A 21,954-nucleotide genomic window follows, 5' to 3' on the forward strand; every position below is an offset into this window, starting at 1 on the left:
AGTTCTTCCTAATGTTGAGCCGAAAACACTTTTGATTTAATTTTAACCCACTGGTTCTGGTTCTACCTTCTGGGGCCACAGAAAACAGTTCTACAGCATCCTCTATATGACAGCCCTTCAAGTACTTGAAGATGGTGATCATATCACCTCTCAGCCGCCTCCTCTCCAGGCTAAACATTCCCAGTTCCTTCAACCTTTCCTCATAGGACTTGGTCTCCAGACCCCTCACCATCTTTGTTGCCCTTCATGCGGAGGAATAGTGAGGAATCAAACCTGGTTCTCCAGGGTAGAGTCCACCACTCTTAACCACCGCACCACACTGGCTGGCTGCAATACGCAAGTGTGCGTGCTCACTTCCCATCCAATTTGATCAGATTACTTGGAATGAAGGCTGAATACAAATACAAATCAAAACAGCAGCCATTGCAAGACTTGCTTCCTCCAAAGTGAACCTTTTTTGTCACCCTGCCTCTGCAATTGAATCAACTGGCACACTTACTGGAGATTAGGCATTCCCCTTTTAAACATACACACAGAACAAGTGCAAAACTGCTCAGGGGTGAATCTGAGAAGGAGGGATTGTAACCCTCACTGCTGCCACCTGACTGGCACGGAGTGGAACTGGGTTCTGCCTCAGACAGGCAGAACTGGCTTCCTTTGACTTTGACAAGAATGTATGTAATTGTGCTCCCAGGACAGCATCACTCTTCATGGAACTAATCCTGACTGAAGCCAATTAGCTTAAATATAAATATTTCCGTTTAACTGTCTTGACGTATTTGAGAAATGACTGATGTAGTTTATTTGAAATAGCAACCTTGGGCTTTGAAGCAGGTCCCCAAACCCAATTTTAAAAATGCTGTAAACAACTCCATGGCTACAGCGTTTTCTACTCCTTGGCAACAAACACCCCCCAGTCCAGTTGACCATCTTGGCATCCCATCCTTGCCAGTTCCCCCAAAGAATGGGATTGTCTATCAGTGGCTACTAGCCACGAAGATTGAGGGGAACCTCCACATTCAGAAGCACTGACCTTTAAATCCCAGAGCCAGGAAGCAACATCAGGGGACAGCCTCAGCCTCCATGCCCTATTGTTGGCTGTCCAGAGGAACTGGTTGGCCGCCATGTGAGATAGGATGCTGGACTAGATGGACCATTGGTCTGATCTGGCAGGGTTCTTCTTATGTTCTTAGTTGCCCCTTTGTCTCCTTGTACAGCCTGGGTCCAAAACTATCACATCTCTAGGTTGGGAAATTCTGGAGTTTTGTGGGAGGAGCTTTGGGAAGGGCAGGGTGTGGTGAGGAGAGGGGCCTTAGCAAGGCACAATACCATACAGTTCACTCTCCAAAGCAACCCTTTTCTCCAGGGGAGCTGATCTCTGTAATCTGAAGATCAATTGTAATTCTGGGAGATCTTCAGGCCCCACTCGGAGGCTGGCAACCTCTATATTACTATTAACTTGTATTTATTGCTAGTGGCATTCCAGGGGCCCTAAAGGGCACAGAAGAAGAAGAAGAGATCGGATTTATACCCTGCCCTTCACTCGGAGTCTAAGAGTGGCTTACAATAATGGTAGTGGGTAAAATCAATGGATTATTTACAATAAACTTAAATATAGATTTTGAGCTGATGTTGAGAGGTACAATTGGATTGGAGAGAATAGAGAGTAAACATCAGGAATTATTGAAAGCAATGGTGCTAGCAGGCAAAGCGGTTATAACAGCAGGTTGGAAAGATGCGAGTAAATGGACAGAAGGAAATTGGCATAATTACTTATTTGAAATTATCCAATCAGATATAATCTCCACAATCTGCCAAGATTCATCGTGGGAAGAAAGGAGAGTGACAGTCAAGGAGAAGTGGTCGTTATACCGGGAATGGGCGGAAGAAGAACAAAGAAGGGATGTTCAGTGGAAGCTGCAAACCTTATGCCCCTGGCTGAGAGAAAAGGTCTAAGAAATTGGGACTTGAGGGAGGGGGGTGGTGGTTAGGGGAAGGGTGGTAAAAAGCTGTAAAAATTCAATAGCGGAAGCATTATTGTATTACATAATGGAATCAAATAAAGATAACCTAATTAAAAAAAAAAGAGTGGCTTACAATCTCCTTTTCCTTACCCTCCCCGCAACAGACACTTTGTGAGGTAGTGGGGCTAAGAGAGCTCTGACAGAAACTGCTCTTGAGGTCACAGCTCTGACAGAGTTATGACTGACCCAAGGTCACTTCAGCAGCTGCATGAAAACGAGTGGGGAATCAAACCTGGTTCTCCCAGATAAGAGTCCGTGCACAACCACTACATCAAACTGGCTCCTGGACAACAGTGGAAGGTGAGAAAAGAGTTGGGGAAAAGAGTCCCTGAGGACAGTGAAAGGAAAAGTGACGTCAAAAAGCTCCGAAGAGGGAAGACTCTGGCAGGCTAATTAGAACTTTGCGGGAATGTGAATTAAGTGTTAAAGATGAATATACAACACTCTGCAAATATCTTGCTTTACTGAGTAATGCATAACAGGCCAACTTGTAGACTTGTGATCTACAACCCTCCAGAATCAAGCCTGCAATTCACAGTTCTGGGGAGGAACCAGGCATACACCTCTTCATAGGCAACCTGCTCCTAAGTGTGATTATGCCAGGTCAAAAGAGACAAGAGGCTGAATGATAAAGCATCAGATCCTCCCAGCAATGTTTAAAAAGCCACCAGATCAAACTAATAAATCCAGGCCGATGATTACCAGACCGTGCAGATGATAACCAGAGACAAACTTGCTTTTTTTTAATCTGTTAAAAAGAATTCCCACTAATTTCAAATTAACTCACTGCCAATGCCTATACATAGCACTGTTCATTGCACTCCTTTTCATTGCCTGACTAAGTGTGTGTAACTACGAAAGCTTACATTTTGAATAAAACTTTCTTGGTCTTAAAGGTGCCATTCTCCCAAGCACCGATAATAGTTCTCCATGTGAAACAAGATGGGTCATGGGACGGAGAAAGTAGAGAAAGAAGTACTTTTCTCCCTTTCTCACAATACGAGAACTCGTGGGCATTCGATGAAATTGCTGAGCAGACAGGTTAAAACGGATAAAAGGAAGTACTTCTTCACCCAAAGGGTGATTAACATGTGGAATTCACTGCCACAGGAGGTGGTGGCGGCCACAAGCATGGCCACCTTCAAGAGGGGGTTAGATAAAAATATGGAGCAGAGGTCCATCAGTGGCTATTAGCCACAGTGTGTATGTGTGTGTGTGTGTGTATATATATATATATATATATATATATATATATATATATATATATATATATATTTGGCCGCTGTGTGACACAGAATGTTGGACTGGATGGGCCATTGGCCTGATCTAGCATGGCTTCTCTTATGTTCTTATGTTCTTATGTCTTTCCCCCTTTCTAGGGCTATTGACAATACAGGGAGATTGGTTTTAATGGATGAAACCATGCGGAGGTGGAATGATGCAATCTCCTTTTCTCTGAAACTTGCATATAAAAGTCTTGGGGAGACCTATGCAGTTTGTTTGATTGGATCCTTGGATGCTTTATGCAAAAAGTCTTCCAGATACACTGGATTGCAGCCTAAGCCAAGATACCCACCATCTCTTATCTTGGGCAAGACATTCTTTAAAACAGAATGTGAGGCACGTGTCTTTAGCTACAAGGAAATAAGTTCATGCCAGTGCCTTTTAAGAAAACCCTACAATTGTTTGAGACTTGGGTAACAGTTATGATGTGAATGACAGTACGATCTGCATGTAGTCATATTATACACAGAGTACCTTTCTTTTTGAAAGACAGTGTGGACAAAGGAGACGTCATAGAGTGGCATAGAGATAATCACGACTGAACTCCTTTGTAGAGTTTATATAATTTCTGATGAAGAATTTGGGAACTAATGGGACAAAAATCCATAATTAAAAAATCCTGAAACAAAAACTCTAGCCTTCATGGGAGGAGGGAAAAAAATAATTCTGCTACAAGCCATGACATGTGAAGCAGCATTATACTGAACCAGATCCCTGGTCCATCAAGGTCACCCTTGTCTACTCAGGCATGCAGCAGAGACACTGGGGACTGAACACGGGACCCTCACCGTGCAAACCATATACTCTACCACTGGGCCCTCTGCGTCTAGATATCAATCAATATATTTATTACAATCATAGATCAGAGTACTGCATCTGGATAATAAAAGTCAAGGGATGGCTATTTTGCATTCAGCAGAGTTCCCAGTTTGGCAAATACCTAATGTTTTGACAGATATCTAATATTTTGAAGTCCAACCTGTAACTAAAATGTGCAACTGAGTGCAAAGTAGAGTAGTTTGATGAAAATTAGGTTTAGCTCCTCAGTTTTTGTTTAAAAATAGACACACTCCTCTCCTGCATGAGGGTCTTGGCAAAAAAAGATAAAAACTTGCTATGAAAGTAAGAATTTTAATTGCCTCTAAAACAGAAACATTTTATAATGTGAAAGGTCAGGGTTCCACTCCTCTTCCACACATGTTCCATTTTTGTTAAAAACAGTCCGTTACCTACTTTACACAAGACCAAAGAACTTGTAAATAAAATATATGTCATTCTAAGATGTCTTTTACTGATACCCTTATTGTAACAAAATGCCCTAAAGTACATTCTAACTCCAGAATACTGAAAGGGAAAAATTAATGCCTACTTTAATGTAACATGATCAACTGCTGGTCAAATGACCTTTTGCAATAAACAACAGGCAACTGGCAACTTATGCTAAGTCCTGTAGTTCTGCTTGGGATTCTAGGGTGTGATGTTATTTATGGTCACCCAGAGACCAGAAGTTTGTAAACAACAACATGCCACTCCCTCTAGAGCTGTGATGAGAGTCTGATTGTAAAACTGGCCTCACAAATAAAGCAGCCATGCCTCAGATGTGGCTGTCTTGTTTTCTAGAAACACCAATCAAAACAATTTGTTAATGAGAAATTATCAAGGAGCCCGGAACTGGATGACCCAGGCTGGTCTAAACTTATTAGATCTCAGAAGCCAAGGAGGGTTAGCACTTGAATGGGAGACCCGCAAAGAAGTCCAGGGTCGCTGTGCAGAGGCAGGCAATGGCCAACACCTCTGCTCATCTCTTGCCCTGAAAACCCTACAGGGTCACCATAAGTTGGTTGCGACTTGCTGGTGCTTTCCACCACCAGTTACCAAAGGACACTTGGGAGAAAGAATTATTTGTGTAAACTATGGATTTGGTGTCAGTCTATCCCATAAAAGCACTTTTTTCCGAAGAGTAGCTGATGTAGCTGCCCGAGAGAACAGCAGATGATCAATTGCATGGATTGGATCCAGTCAGCTTTTTGCCATTTAATCTCATTCGTCTCTTTGCTATACTTTACATGTGGACTTTGTCCATGCAGGACCCATGACCCCAAGCATTGCCTTTTGGAGAGGGCAAAGAGGGACCCCACTTTCCTTTAATCAGCAGAAAATCCGGTTGGAGCCAGCCAACACAATGTACAATATTAAGAAACCACTTTCTGATAATAATGGTACTATTCAAGGCCCACAACCAGGACTTTTTTTGTAGCAGGAACTCCTTTGCATATTAGGCCACACACCCCTGATGTAGCCAATTGTCCTGGAGCTTACAGTAGGCCCTGTAATAAAAGCCCTGTAAGCTCTTGGAGGATTGGCTACATAAGAGGGGTGTGGCCTAATATGCATAGGAGCTCCTGCTACAAAAAGAGCCTTGCCCACAACTGTTGCTTTAGTGCTAGTTCCCAGGTCACAGCAGAAGCTGATCCTGTGCCAAGATCAGAAACAGTTCACACTACGTCCCCTTCTGTCGACAAACCTCTGCAAAATCTTCCGAGGTCGTTCCACTCACCCTAACTTTTTGATGATCCTTTCCTCTTCGTGGAGATATTTCTGTCTTTCTTGCTCCACCAGGTGGCGCTGCCGTTGCACAGGATCTTCCAGCCTCTTTGCCCTTTCTGTCACTTTGTCACTGATTTCCAGCTCAGCTTTCTTCACCATGACCCGTAGAGTTTCTTGGTTCTGCAGCTGCGACACAAAAGAAATCAACTTCAATTTTCTCTGCCTGACTAAAAGCCCAAATAACTGAATGCATCATTTTGCTCAGAAGTCAGGCTAGATAAACAGCTTTGCAGCTGAAAGGGGGAGGGGGAGAATCTTTTGCCTTTATCCATAAATGTTACTTTCAAGGAGAAGCGAAGGTGATGAACAGAGCACAAGTTGTGTTAACTTCTGAAACCATGCCTCCGACTTCTGGCAGGAAGCAGAATGGGAGGGGTTCATGTTGCTGTAGTGGGCGCTAGAGATGATTTCAGTACAGGGTGCAAGAACACAAGGACATGAACCCATGAAGCTGCCTCAACCTCAGATCCTTGGTCTACCAAGATCAGTACTGCCTATTTTCAGCGGCAGCAGTTCTCTAGGGCCCCAGGCAGAAGCCTTTATAGCAAGTACTATCTGAAGATCCTGCAAATTGAAACTGGGCCCTTGTAAGCAAATGCTCTGTCCCTGAGCCACAATCCCGACCCAGCTGCTGAGTGATGTTTGCTGTTCTGCATCATGTCACAGCTGTTCTTCCAGAAGATGGCGCCAATGTACCATTGTGTACTATGTGCACTTTTTAAAACTAGTTTCACAGTTATTTGGAAAATATCAGGAATTATCATTTCAAATTGTGGCTGCCACCATTTAATTTAAAATGTTGGGGCTTGAGTGGGGCAAAAAGAGGAATCACAGCAGCTACTTGAGGCTATTTTAGTTTGCCACTGCTCATTCTCCCAGAATGGAGGGCCGGGCTGGGGAAACACAAAATACACCCCCCAGAGTCTCCCTCATAGGCAACATGAACTCTGTTTACATGTTACAGTGAATACATCTACAGTCCAGCCCTGTTCACACGCTATGGTGAAAACATGAAGAAGCTGCATGTTCATGTGAACACCTCTTTGTAAGAAAGAGCCAATGCTCTTTCACTTTAGAAATGAAACTGGAGACCAGTACCCATATAAATGTAGGATTTAAGTCACATATTCAGCAGCATATGAGTGCTGAATGTAACACGAGAACTACTCAGTGCAGGCAGCAACAAGAACCAAGCGTACACTGTGAATGGATTGCAGATAAATTCACTGCAACTTGTGGACAAAGCAACAGTGAAACAGTGGACTGATTCCCCAATGTACAAATATATGATAAAGATGTGCAATGAAGAAGATCCAAGACTTTTGCAGTGCCATCCTAAACAGGATTATACCCTTTTAAGCCCATTGGCTGCAATGGACTGAGAAGGGTATCACTCCTCTTAAGATGGATTCAGGTTGGGAAGCCATGTTAGTCTGAAGCAGCAGAACAAAATTTGAGTCCAGTGGCACCTTTAAGACCAACAACGTTTTATTCATGGTATAAGTTTTCCTGTTTGCACATGAATGTTTATACCATGAATAAAACTTCGTTGGTCTTAAAGGTGCCACTGGAGTCAAACTTTGCTCCACTGTTAAGGTGGCACTGTTGCTTCCACGGTTGCAGCTCTGTGCACCATTCCTGGTTCCATTAGGCTCTTAAAAGACAGAGGCCCCATTTTCTTGGCAGAATCATTGGGCCCGGACAAACTGGACAAACAGGGCAAAAGGATCTACAACTGGCTTTTGGAGCTTTTCCCCAGCAGAATTCTGCTTTTTCTTCTATACACCCAACTGGAGTCAATGGGATGAGAAGTCAGGTTCACACAGCCAGTGAGTTATGGGTTGTCAGGGCAATCCTAAACAGTCGTATCATTCTAAGTCCATTGAAGTCACCACATTTGGAATGATATAAATTCTGCTTAAGAATGCACTGCATTTCTCATTTCTCCATACCCAATTACCCAGAGTTTCATTAATGTTAAAAGAAGACTGCAGTTCAAGGGGATTGCCTGAGGGCAGCTGCTAAAATGAGGATGCCCTCTCCTTCTCATCGACCCAAAGACACTCCGCCTTTTATAAAATGCCACAAAACAAAAGAATACAGTTACACCCTGGCTCCCTAAGGGCACCATGAAACAGGTGATGAATTTTTCAAGCCCCTTCTCCTGGGTGCAAACTGTTCCCTGGCAGAGTATGCCATGTACAACGTACTTTAACCTGCTGTGTACGTTTCAGAAAGCATGGCTGAAGTACAGAACAAGGGATAGCCTCTGCTAATGGCCAGTCACCTGGAGGGGTGGGGGAGTGAAGGGCACTTGGCCTGTTTATCTGTGACAAGCAGGGAGGGTTTTTTTTAAAGTAGGAACTCCTTTGCGTATCAGGCCACACCCCCTGATGTAGCCAATCCTCCTGGACCTTACAGTAGATCCTGTATTAAGAGTCCTGTAAGCTCTTGGAGGATTGGCTACATTATGGGTGTGTGGCCTAATATGCAAAGGAGTTCCTGCTACAAAAAAAGCCCTGGTGGCAAGAGGAAGAAGCAGCTGCGGTGCAGGAGGCACCCACTTACTTCTGGAGCAGGATCTATTCTCAGGGCCTGAGGGAAGTTGCTTGGGGTTTGATTAGGCATTTTAGCCTACAGTTGTCTATCCTTACTCTAGCAGGAGACATATATAGATGCAGTAAGAGTCTGAGAGCACCAGGAAGGTCAGAGTATGGGAAAAGAACTAGGTCCATTGAGATAAGGTTGCTAGTTGTTGGACGATGGATGGAGTTCTCCCGGAATTACAACTGGCCTACAGGTAAAAGAGATCAGTTCCCCAGAAAAAATGGCTGCTTTGAAGGTGGACTCTATGGCATTATACCCCACTGAGGTCCCGCCTCTCCCCAAACCTGCCTTTCCCAGGCTCCCCAAACCCTGCCTTTCCCAGAGAATATTCCCCCAAAATATTCAGGAATTTCATAATCCAGAGCTGGCAACTCTCCTTATAAACTAATTCATGTAGTGAATTCCCCTGGCTCTGTTGAGCCACCACAACTATCTGTACATAGGTATTCCCAGGGCTTTTTTGTAGCAGGAACTCCTTTGCATATTAGGCCACACACCCGTGATGTAGCCAATCGTCCTGGAGCTTACAGTAGGCCCTGTACTAAGAGCCCTGTAAACTCTTGGAGGATTGGCTACATCAGGGGTGTGTGGCCTAATATGCAAAGGAGTTCCTGCTACCAAAAAAGCCCAGTTCTCCGGCCTTTCACTCCTATCTTTAGCATTCTCCTCTCCCTTCAATGGTTTACCGTGTAATACTTTTCTAAGTATGCATTTTTTTCACTTTGCCATTCAATATTTGTGTGTTTTTACTGACTAAATGCTAAAGTCATACGTGTTTTCCCAAGGCTGCATGACCTTGCGAGCTTGTTTGGAATGATGGGGTGTGTTGGGGGGGGGGGGGAGAATCCAGCCCTTGAGATCAGGGTCCACTCTCCAAACAGCACAGTTTATGTGCTTCTGAACAGTCTAGCATCACATGGAGAAATACATAAATAAATGTGTAGATAAACATGTAATTAAATCATTTTGTAGGCAGCCAAATGAGAGGAGTAGGGGGGGAAAGAGCAGTCAGGTCCTTTCCAGCGTGCCGTGCTGGTGGGCAGAGTTCAGCAGAGAAATCCGGCACTAGATAATTTAAATGGAGGCTTTAAGTACAACTCAGATGGAGGCTTAAATACAACTATGTAGAATGTACCAAAATTAAGGATGATTTGGGGGTAGGGTTGAGGTCTCTGGGGCCTTCTGGCCTGCTGTTGCTGACTGGGATTCTGAAAAAGTGGCATCACTTTTCTCAAAAGTGTATACCTTCCAGGCCTTGAATTCAGCAGGAGCTCACAGGAGTGCAGCTCCTGAACCTTTCTGAGCCCTCCCTCCCCCCTCCCTTGTCCATTGAATGGTAGATGCAGCTGTATAACAATCCCTGGATTAGGAGAGTGGGCAGCCAGCCAGCCACCAGGGGCTTTGCCAAGTCCCCAGAAGCCCTCATTAACCCCACGCCACCCTTTCCCACTTCTTATGTGATTTTGGGCGGCAGGTGGCTTGCTGGAATTTTGACTGTGGGCCGGCCGGCCAAAGAGAGCCCCAGGTGAGTGAGACTTGCGTGGGTTGGCTGGCTCTCTAGCCAGCCCAGGCAGGCCTCACTGGTCCAGGGCTCTCCTTTATTGCGTAGGGTTGCTTTCAGCTGGCGGGGGGCATATGCTAATGAGGTATGCTAATGAGCTCCTCCACCTATTTTTCTACAAAAAGACCCTTCCATTGTGGACTGGGCAATTATTGGCCCATGTCTTGTATACAGAAAGTCCCACATTCAGTCCTTGGAAATACCAGTTTAGAATAATCTTTTTTCATGGGACTGGGAAAGACACACACCCAAACACCCTGGCAGAGCCTCCATCTGACAGTAACCAAGATAGGAATACAAAGACCAAACATCTGACTTATTGTGAGTCGATTTTGTATATTTTTAAGTTTGTAAAACAAAACCCCCAAAATCAAACAAGTGAGATAATCTGGAACTCATGCTGCAAACTGCAAACCCAGCTGCTCAGCAGAAGAGCATGAATTTTGGATACAGACTGCCTGCCCCCCTCCCTGGTTCAATCTCACACATGAAGCTGCCTTATACTGAATCAGTCCCTGGGTCCATCAAAGTCAGTGCTGTCTGCTCAGATTGGCAGCAGCTCTCAAGGCAGAAGCCCTACCTGGTCCTTTTAACTGGAGACAGCAGGAACCTTCTGCATGCCAAGAAGATGCTCTGCCACTGAGCCACAGCCCTTCTGTTGTGATGCTGTGGATGCCATCTCACATGGCCGGGTAGCAACTGGATACACACTTCCAGGGCCTTTTTACTAGGAAAGGCTCAGCAGGAACTCATTTGCATATTAGGCCACACCCCAGATGTCACCATTGTTTCCGATTGGGCTTTTTTTGTAGAAAAAGCCCAGCAGAAACTCATTTGCATATTAGGTCACACCCCTGACACCAAGCCAGCCAGAACTGAGTTCCTGCACGTTCCTGCTTTAAAAAAGCCCTGCACACTTCCGCTTACGCCACCTTGCACCTGAACTGGCCATAAAAGGGGACCAGCCAAACCCCTTGGCTAGCCAGATGAGGAAGGGGGAAGGTCTGTGTTACTCTGGAGGAGCCAATGGGAGAAGGAGTTCTGCCCGCTCCTGGGGAAAGTGGCTGCCACCTAGCAAGCTGGATGCAGCAATCCACTGATTAAGGCAGCGGCATGCACTTACTTATTGCCGATTTTACAAGCTTCCTTTATTATCTGACTTTCAAGTCTGGGTGAATCCATTGCTTAACAGATTTTACACACACATAAAAATCAAAATTTCTATAATAATACGAGACTCGAGAGAGAAAGCCATGGCAGTTAAAAAGCATGCCCAAATATTTAAAGTACGTAATAAAGGCGGGATTAATGTAGTCACACCCTTCTTCTGATAGCTGTTTGTCCACAGAGCATGAATATATTTCTGAGCTTTGGTTTCATAAATTAAAAGTGATTTCTCAAATAGGATTTGCTGTATAGCTTGGGATTCTCATAAACTGAATGATCAAATCCCTCTGGTTTGTTGCCAGGCACAGAGTTTCATGCCCCTTTTTGTCATTTTTATGACCGTTCAAAGTGAACACATTGCTTATCGATTGCATTATGCTTCTGATACTATTCTAGGTACTTTCATATACTATTGATGAATGTAGTATCATTGATCTTCTTCCGCAAATGGCAAACTGCCTGAAGAAGGGTGAGGAGGGGAGGCCGTGCCATCATTTCAAGCTGTTGACTTCTGAGAAGGGTTACATTAGAGAAACCTTTTGAAGACCAATAGATGAGGGAAAGAAATTGCAGCTCACACAAAAACAGGCAACATCTTGTGCTGCAATAAACACGGCACCCAATCAAATACCTTTGCTCAGATCTTTCCCGTAAATATTTACACAGTCTGTCTGTGGCTTCTATGCAAAAGTACAGAATGAACTGCCCCCAATCTCCATTATTGTTTTCCGTTTCATTCCTGGACACCTCATGTTCTAGGAAATCCATTCCGGTTTGCATACATGTGCACTTTTCTAGCACTCAGGACTATGTTTTGGAAGAGCAAAATTGTACCTCCATCATTAATACCAAAAGTTCCTGTGTTTGTTATACTAGGGAAATGACCGCTCATAATAAACTACAAGGGCTGGTATTGGTTCTGTTTAACTGTCTAAAAGATATTATTGTTTCAGATGGCTTACAGAAAGTCCAAACAGTGATACCCAGCATTTTTTAAAAGTGGGAATAACAGTTTTCCAGTGTCTCCAACCAAACTGTCCAGTAGTGTTCAGATTAGAAAAGGGAAACAAACAGATATGCTTATTTTAAAACATGGCTATTATTTATTCATGAACTTCAGCCAGGGCTTTTGGGGTAGAAAAAGCCCAGCAGGAATTTATTTGCATATTAGGCCACACTCCTGACATCATCATTGTTTCACACAGGGCTTTTTTTGTAGAAAAATCCCAACAGGAGCTCATTTGCATACTAGGCCACACCCCCAGATGCCAAGCTAGCCAGAACTGTGTTCCTGCTAAAAAAAAAAAAAAAAAAGCCCTGACTTCAGCTATACCCCAACCTTCTCCCTAGTGGGGACTCCAAGTTCTTGCCTCCATTTCATCCTTACCACAGACAGCCCTGTGAAGTAAGTTAAGCTGAGCATGTGTGACTGACTCAAGGTTTTGCCAGAAAGATTCCATGCCAATGCGGAGATTCGAACCTGGGCCTTCCAAATCCTCATGTGACTGGAAGCTCACTGGGTAACCCCTAAGGCAGTCATTCTGTTTGTTTCCCCTCCAACCACTGCTCAGGGATGTTGTGAAGATGGCGTGGGAAAAGGGGGGTGTATCTCATCCGAGTATAAAACAAATAAAAGATGTTTAAAAACCCTAATAAAAACAGGTTATGTTTCTAATATTCTGGAATGATGAAAGCACAAGACAATATGAGACTATGAGCATTATTAAAACCATCATGATTAATTGTTTATTTGGCTACCACCCCACATTTTTATTTCCAGTAATGGAAAGAATTCTTTTTTATGTCCACTCAGGAGAAAGATTAAATAGTTTTAAAGCTATTTGAGGAAGAAAGACTGTCTTGACAGCTTTTCTTACAATTCCCAAAGGCATGGTATCATTAAGAAAATGTTATTTATTTAGATTTACATCTTGCCGTGTTTGAAGATGGATAACAAGAGTTTTGCACTATATAAATGGGACCTTGAAAAGCTTCATAATAAAGAAAATCTCACATAAAAGGAGCCTAAAGGAGGGAGAAAGATAGAGGGGGAGATATTACTTAAATAGATTTATCCAAAGTATATATTTGGAAAACAGGTCTTCCACATATATAAAAAAATAATGCATTATAAGAAGTACAACTGTGGCAAGGGAAAGCAACTTAATTATTCTTTCCCAGCTAGACAACTGCATCTCTGTTTTGTGGTCTGAGAGGTGCCACAAGTACACAATCCAATGGCATCAGCAATCTCTCATCTTTAATATTTATGGTTTCATGGAGTTTTAGCCACGAGACTCAGTGAATGGCTAAGGCCACTTGCACATGATGAGCAAGAAGTCCAGCTGCGACATGTTCACTTTAACTGGACTGCTTCCATTTATCTGGAGATTAGGACCTAGTTCTTAAATGGTTTATTCTCAAGGGGGAAAGAATAGTGAGAGCAGAGTGCAATGGCACTGTTCCCACGGGCCACTTCCCATCACTGAGTGGCCTTTGCCCTGCAGGATCCTAACAATGTAGGTGCCATTCTGGCAGTAAAACAAATAGTCACAACACTAATTATCTGCCAGCAATCAAAACTTTGGCAGCAGCTGTTCATAAGCATCCATGCAGACTCATTCCCATGTGATTTTTCCCCCTGTAAGGGACACAATGGAGCCAACCAGCCAATCAACTGAAGCAGCTCTGACATGCAAACAGAAAGGAAGTCCATGGTAGCCGTGATGGTTTCCACCTGGCAAGACCACAGAGAAGGGCACCCTTTCATTTGGGGCATTCATCTTTCCAAATACCTGAGCCCCATCTGGCTCATGTGGTTCCTATAGCACAATTAGTTCTGCAGTGTTTATTATTTTGCTGTTCCTATGGTGGTACATACAAATTAAGTGCAGCTCTCTCTCCATATAATTTGGATTGTCTTATTCATAGGAGCACCATGACCTGGATGGCCCAAGCTAGCCCAGTCTCATCATTTCCTGGAAGCTAAGCAGGATCAACCCTGGTTAGGAGTTGGATGGGAGGCCATTAAGGAAGGCCACGGTTGCTATGCAGAGGCAGGCAATGGCAAACTACCACTGGTCATCTCTTGCCATGAAAACCCATGAAGGGTCAGTATAAGTCAACTGGAACTTAACAGCACTTTCCACCACAATGGTGGAGGCTAGCAGGGAGTAGCCCAACTGGCTGCAACTCCTCATATTTCGGATAAGCAGCATGAATGGTGTCAGCATGAAGATGAGCAAACTCCTCCCAATGCAATAGTGAGTACCAATGCAATAGTTAAGTGTGCAGCCATCACTGCAGCAGGAGAAAATATCCTCTTCATGGGTACAACACTGACATGAACCTGACAAAGGAGTGGTGAGATTAATTCACAGGCATCAAAAGTCAATCAGCTGCTACTCATACCTATTAAATGGAAACTCCATTTACTTCATTTGCATATTAGGCCACACACCCTGATGTCATCATTGTTTTGCACAGGGCTTTTTGTAGAAAAAGCCCAGCAGGAACTTATTTGCATATTAGGCCTGGGCTGTCTAGGTGAGAGTTTGAGGGGGGGCGTGATATACATTTTTGTAAACTGTATTTTACTGCTTGTTTTATTTCATAAACTGGTTTGAGTCTCCAGTGTGGGAGAAAATTCAGAGGAAAACCATTCTGAATAAACACGTGTAAAAACATTACAGAGTGCTCAGCTTAAAAGGAAAAATTGCCACAGAAGGCACTTGTCTTCCTCCAAATGTAAAGAAGTCCAAATACCTGCAGTTGTCTCATCTGGTGCAGTTGAAGACGCAGATCCGTCACGTTGCGTTTCATGTCAAAGAGGCTGACTTGCATGGGCGTGGAGCCCACTGGCACGGAGTGACTGATGCTTGCAGCGGTGGGCTCAGTGGATGCAACTGATGAATTCTTGCCACTAGATGTGTGAGCAGATCCTAAAAGCAAACAGCAAACGGTTTCATTAAGAGCGCCTGTTCAGCCACCTCCTCTCTCCTGTTGCAATGGTAAAATATCAGGGCTCCTACACCTCAGTTAATTTGCTTGAGAGTGAAGAAACATGAACAGAAATCGGCCTTGGCCCCTCCTATTATGCCCATGACTGCTTCCCCCTCAATTAAACAGCAACACGGTGTGATAGAAAACAACTGTCTGGGCTAATGACTTTAGAAATACAGTTATCATCAAGTGATAATTGCAGTTTATCACACTAAATGCAGGTTGTTAAACAAGACTGCAATTTGCCCATATGCTCAGATAATTGATGGAACCTGATCAACGGTGATGTTCAGCGATCTGCTCTCAGGCACGCTCACCGACGTATCATCTTGCTAATAATCTTGCCCAGAATGTGCTACAAACAAGGATGAGGAAGGAATGCATAAAGACAGGCTCCCAGCTAGTTCAAATGCCTGATTCACCCTGCGTATGGCAATCAACTGGCATTCCATGTCAACCACCAAGGCTATCGTCAGGGGTAGGCACGGATGGGCATATGCCAAAGTCTACAATCCAGTAGGAAGTCCACCCATTGGACTCTGGTGCTCCCTCTCACCACTGCTGCCTGTGTGTTGGGAAGAAGAAGACGACTGCAGATTTATACCCCACCCTTCTCTCTGAATCAGAGACTCAGAGCGGCTTACAATATCTTCTTCCCCCACAACTGACACCATGTGAGCTGTGTGGAGCTGAGAGGGCTCTTATAGAAGCTGCCCTTTCAAGGACAACTCCTGCAATAGCTATGGCTGACCCAAGGCCATTCCAGCAGGTGCAAGTGGAGGAGTGGGGAATCAAACCCGGTTCTCCCAGATAAGAAGGGAGTAAACAGCAAGACTGGTTAAAAGGAGCATCAGCTGCAACCACTACATGTTCACAGATGGTCCTCTTTGCCACCACTTGTGGCCAGCTTCGCTCTGATGTAATATTTTATGGATTCAAGTCCACGGAATATGGTGGAGGTAACGGAATCAATCTCAGGGACTGTCATGGTCATTTAGGAGAACCTTCTTGGTGCTCCCGATTAATAAGGGACTCAAAGGGCCAGTTCATACTCATTCATAGCATGTGGATAATATTGGTTCAGTACATGCTGGAATGGTCATGCTGTTCCATTAGCATAATGAATCCTGCAGCAGGGGTGGAATTCTAGCAGGAGCTCCTTTGCATATTAGGCCACACACCCCTGACATAGTCAGTCTTCCAAGAGCTTACAAAAAAGAGCCTTGTAAGCTCTTGGAGGATTGGCTACATCAGGGGTGTGTGGCCTAATATGCAAAGGAGCTCCTGCTAGAATTCCACCCCTGCCTGCAGTGTTTACTGTTTTGCTGCTCCTGGGGTGGAGGCAAGGACCCAGCCCAGGCGTAGCACTGCCCACTGTCCAATTCCCCACAGCGGCCATCAGACGATGCAGACGGTTAACAAAGAGAGTCCTGGAGGCCAAAATCACCCCCTTTTGCTGCTTCCAAACATGGAAGTCCTATTGGGTCATCATTGCTCATAGCTATTAATGGATCTGTCAGTAATGTCTAGCTTAAGCCATCACTACATCCCATGGTAGGAAGGTACACAAGTTAATGAAAAAGACATCTGTGTTCTTTGTATGTACCAAATCCATTACCTACCAAAGATCAGTAATCAGGGCTGGTGCTAGGGATCCTGCTGCTCCAGACAAGAATCCCCCCCCACCCCGCCCCTGCCACCCACGCAGACCTGGGCAGAGGAGCAGTGCCTGCCTTGCTCAGAGCCTTCTTTCCCTTGCACATATCAGGGAATGCCAGGCGCACTGGGTACGGGGCGCCACTGTAGGTTAGGTGGTGCCCTAGGCAGCTGCCTACCTGGCCTACTCATGCACCGGCCCTGTCAGTCATACTTTGAAATTGTAGTATATCATCTTTCCCCCCTTAAGATAATAATGCATAATTTTACAAACCTCTGTAATGTCCCCTCTATCATGTCACCTTTCGGCTAAACCAAAAAGCTGCAAAATTTCCTTCTAGGGAATCCTTCCAATCTCCCTACATTGGGACCAGTTAGTTCATTAATGTGCATTTACATGCATGAACATTACAGACAACAAATATTTAAGAGATTTAACTGATAGGGGGGCAGAACTCTGAAGACTGACAATCTGAGTAGCTTGCAGCAAAAACTGGGAAAATGATTTCCTAGGGACGGATTTCAAAAAGTCAGGATTGTCCCTGGAAAATCAGGACAGCTGAAACATACGGAATTTATCAGGTTAGCTTTAAAAGAAGGTGGATGTTTCAGTGAATATTCTACAGAGGCTGTACCAGAGTTTCATTCTGCCATTGGTTATCTACTACCAGCTTCCCAACTAAACTTATTTAATGTGCGTTTGATGTCTTTTTGTGAAGCAACTGGACAGATGCAAGAAAGGAGTAATGGCACCATTAAATAGCAGTAATTGCTTTTCATTGGCAGACAGAAATAGGAAGGGAGAATCAGAAACATCAGAAGGATCTGAATTACTGCTCCATTAATGATATGTGATCTAGTTAAGATTGGTTGTAGTCTTGATTTTGTCAGGACTGATCAGGAAAATCATACCCCCTACATGAAGAATTATCCGTGCTGGGATATAGAAATAGCCTGTAGTTCAAGTAACACAGAAACCAAATATGCAGGGGATAGGCTGCTTACAAACATACGTAGATAAATCCTTTAAACTACGCTAAAATAAATTCACAGTTTAGGATTGGCTGGAAGTCTGCTGCTGCTCATAGTCCTGGACATACAGTCACAAAAGCTGTGGAGCAGCACATTCAAAAATACAAACTCTGTTCTAAAACTGAGAAGTGCTAGCAGCCATTTTTGGTTAGTGACCCTCAAGATACACTTGGATGTCCTTTTAAGCCAACATTATTATTATTATTGCTGCCAAGTCACAGGTGATCCTATAGGGCAGGGGTGGCCAAACTTGCTTAACAGAAGAGCCATACAGAATAAACATCAGATGTTTGAGAGCTGCAAGACATGAACATTAGATTTTTGAGAGCTGGAAGGGAGGGAGGGAGGGAGGCAAATAGATGGGGAGGGGGAAAGAAAGCAACTTTAATTGTAGATGCATTCTCCAAGCTGCCAGCTGGCTTGGCAAAGTGATTTAAAGAGAGAAATGCTTTCACTAGGCTGGCTGCCAGGGTAGTGGGGGCTTTGAGAGCCACACAATATGCATAAAAGAGCCACATGTGGCTTCTGAGCCACCGTTTGGCCACCCCTGCTATAGGGTTTTCAAGGCTGGGGAAATTCGGAGATAGTTTAGTTCATGCATATCAGCTTAATGTTAGTTTTAAAGTAATGTTGGTAGTTGATGCTGAAGCAGCCATAGACCCTATGTCTGAATACCTAACCACGGCTAAATATTGATGCCAAACAAAGCTGTCAAATCATAGTTGAACTATGTTTGAGTTCAGTGGCACAAGTGCTTGCACACGAAAGCTCATACCTTGAATAAAACTCCATGGTCTTAAAGGTGCCATTGAACTCAAACTTTGTTCTACTGCTTCAGACCAACACGACTGCCCACCTGGATCTATCTTCATGGAAGGCAACACGTTAAGCCACATGGAATGGAGCTTCATCAACCTTACAAAGACATGTGCCTGCACATGAAAGCTCATACCTTTGTTGGTCTTAAAGGTGCCACTGAGCTCAAATTTTGTTCTATTGCTTCAGACCAACATGGCTGTCCACTCGTGTCTATAGCTGAACTATATTTGCAAACCATGGCCACAATTTTAAGACAGCCTCCCCATCTCTCCAACGTAACTGCTTACAAAGTGGACAATCAGGTCATGCTGGTGCATACACATCCTCCTGGGCAGGACATGTTTCAGCAAAGCTAAACCAAGGTTTCACATGAGTGGTATTGTCTAGGGTTCAGGCAACAAACCATTGTTATGCCTTATATCTGTGCTGGGGCTTTGATACTTGGAATGGGTCCTCCCTTCTTATGCAAAAGTCTGTTGCGAAATCAACTTCATCTAAAAGGATGAAACCTTAATGCTAAAAGCTCCCTGTCATTTTTCATCCCCTGCTTTCTGGCATGCTTTCCCCATCATCACCCATGATCAGCTAACATTCTCTGTTGCATGTGGCTGATTCCAAGTGAATAACACTAACGCCAGACCAATTTCTCCCTAGCATTGCTCCATATCCTCCTCCCCAGCTTCTGTTTTCCCCTGGCGCAAGTAACTAATTTCCCACCAGTTACTCCATGGATGCAATTTGTCACAGGGCTCCTTCCAATTCCCCATGTGGCATCATAATCCTTAAAAGACAGCATCACAAAACCGTGCAGGGAACTGGAGGCAGCCCCGTGTCAAAGTGTGTCTGCAGAGCAACTGGTGGAAAATTGATCACTTCCACTGGGGGAAACAGAAGCTTGGGAGTGGAGCAACACTAGTGAGAAATCATTCCCAGTTGCAATGGGGTCCCTTCCTGGCTGGTTCAATCATGCTTCCATTTTGTAGGATGGGCAGGCAGTTTAGCTAAGCTCCCTAATTTAAAAAAGAAACACACGCACACGCACTCATAAAACTTAACATAGAACAGATCAGTGGTAAACAGATTTATTTTTACTGCCTCGCGCAGCAGTTGCCTTGAAATTTCTCACATCAGTGAGATCACAGATGGGCGTGATCCTCGTGTTGCCTGCCTGTCGCTCAGCTGATGAGCTTCTGAAGGAAGCTCCCATTCAGAAAGGGGAAATGAGGGCAGGGGAAACATCCTGGCTTGTTCTCCTCCGGCTAAGTCACACGTTTCCAGCTGGCATCTGCTCTGGGCTATGTTTCAAGGGTATAAAAAGATTCTGCATCATCTTCCCAGGGGAGAAATAAAAACGACAGCCTGGCAGATGCACATTCCTCCCCTGCCTACCACACCCACCCATCCGTGCCAGCCTCCCAAAAACATCTCATTCCAGGCAGCTCTGCACTGGGACCCACCACCCGGGGAGGGGGAGTGCAAGGGGAAGTGCACATTGCCTGTGCACAAGTACAACATTCACGTAAGCTGCAAAACAGCATTTGCTGGAGAACAGGATGCTTCTCATAGCACCAAAGTTAAGCCAGTTTTCTCCATACTCACACAGTGGCCAGGAAATAATTTTCTTGAGCAAATAAGAGTCAAGTCACAGGTCTATAGCTAGTAGGCACATGCCTCTTGGCACATTTAAAAGCTTCACTTGCATTTGCGGAGGATGTGCCTATCCTCACACAAAACACAGTGGCAACTGGGATGCATTTTTCTGAAATAGTTCAAAAAAATTCAGCCTTTCGCAGAGTTCTGGAAACGCAGTGCTATCCATCAAAAAGCCAAAAATGCTGGAGGGGCTGTGGTTTCCTGTTTATTACAGACACTCAGACTCCACACACCCTTCTTCCTTCAAGGGGTTGGCCTGCACTGGCCAGTTTTCATGAGATCTTGTCACCAAAAACAGCACACAGAGCAGGGGCAGTCGGCACCTCATCCCAAGATCAGCCATTCATCATCCCTGTTCTGCACTGGCCTTCCTGCTTTTATTCACACTCAAGCTGGCACCACACAAAAGAGAGGCAAGCCCTCCCATGATCAATCAGGACACATTTTATGCTGCACCAGCCTAGCCCATCTTTCATTACTGGAACCTTATTTATCAGATTTAAAACAAATTTTGTAAGTTGATGTTGCATAAATAAAAAAATTCATTCAGCCACTTGGGTAATTTTTACTAGTATACACTTTTCCTTCCTTCCTTCCTTCCTTCCTTCCTTCCTTCCTTCCTTCCTTCCTTCCTTCCTTCCTTCCTTCCTTCCCTTCCTCTCTTGAAAGGGGGAAATGACACTCTATGTAAAAGCTATTGATACATTCTCTCCTTGCTGTATTGCTATGCAAAGGGATCCCTGTGGAGATCAGTGCAAATCTTTAACTTTGCCAACAGCCCTGGGCCTGGTAGTACGTAATTATGAGTGCACTGTACCATTCATAGCTATTAGCTATAATGACAGGTTTTTGCAAGGCTCCCATAGGACACTGAGGCCCTAGTCTGTGCACACTCTATGCACATTGAGTTATATGGCTGGATTGCTGCACAGGGGACATGGAAGGGCCTTCTATTTGTGGTAATGGCCAGGCCCAATGCAGTGGGACCCTAGTCCTTGGCATTTGCACCTTTTCTTTTTGCTAGGCCACCTGAAGTTTCAAGGGTTCTGGTCTCAGAAGGCATAGCTTTGATACAGCTGTTGACTGCCAGATGTCCAAGGCACTCAACTCAAGAAGCAACTCTCCTATCCTTAGCTGCTCTAGGCTATTGCTATCTCTTGATGACTCACTTGTTTGCTCCTAATAAATATCTTAAGGAATTTTTTTGTTGTTCAGTCACACAGTTGAGTCCGATTCTTTGCATCCCCATGGACCAAGTCACGCCAGGCCCTCCTGTCTTCCACCATCCTCTGAAGTCTGCTCAAATTCGTATTAGAAGAAGATGATGATATTAGATTTATATCCCGCCCTCCACTCCAAAGAGTCTCAGAGCTGCTCACAATCTCCTTTACCTTCCTCCCCCACAACAGACACCCTGTGAGGTGGGTGGGGCTGGAGAGGGCTCTCACAGCAGCTGCCCTTTCAAGGACAACCTCTGCCAGAGTTATGACTGACTGAAGGCCATGCTAGCAGGTGCAAGTGGAAGAGTGGGGAATCAAACCC

General features: G+C 44.5%; 1 protein-coding gene across 11 annotated transcripts in view; it reads right to left on the reverse strand.

The window, feature by feature from the left end:
- KIAA1217 (KIAA1217 ortholog) overlaps positions 1-21,954 on the reverse strand; it is a 570,030-nt gene that overhangs the window by 21,776 nt on the left and 526,300 nt on the right. For all 11 annotated transcript variants that reach the window (XM_060248358.1, XM_060248356.1, XM_060248357.1 and 8 more), the window contains 2 exons: positions 15,016-15,191; positions 5,866-6,041 (listed from right to left, as the gene is read on the reverse strand). In XM_060248358.1, coding sequence (XP_060104341.1) covers positions 5,866-6,041; positions 15,016-15,191 — 352 coding nt within the window. The remainder of the gene's footprint in view (positions 1-5,865; positions 6,042-15,015; positions 15,192-21,954) is intronic.

The sequence above is a fragment of the Heteronotia binoei genome, chromosome 10, assembly GCF_032191835.1.
Source record: "Heteronotia binoei isolate CCM8104 ecotype False Entrance Well chromosome 10, APGP_CSIRO_Hbin_v1, whole genome shotgun sequence".
NCBI lineage: Eukaryota > Metazoa > Chordata > Lepidosauria > Squamata > Gekkonidae > Heteronotia > Heteronotia binoei.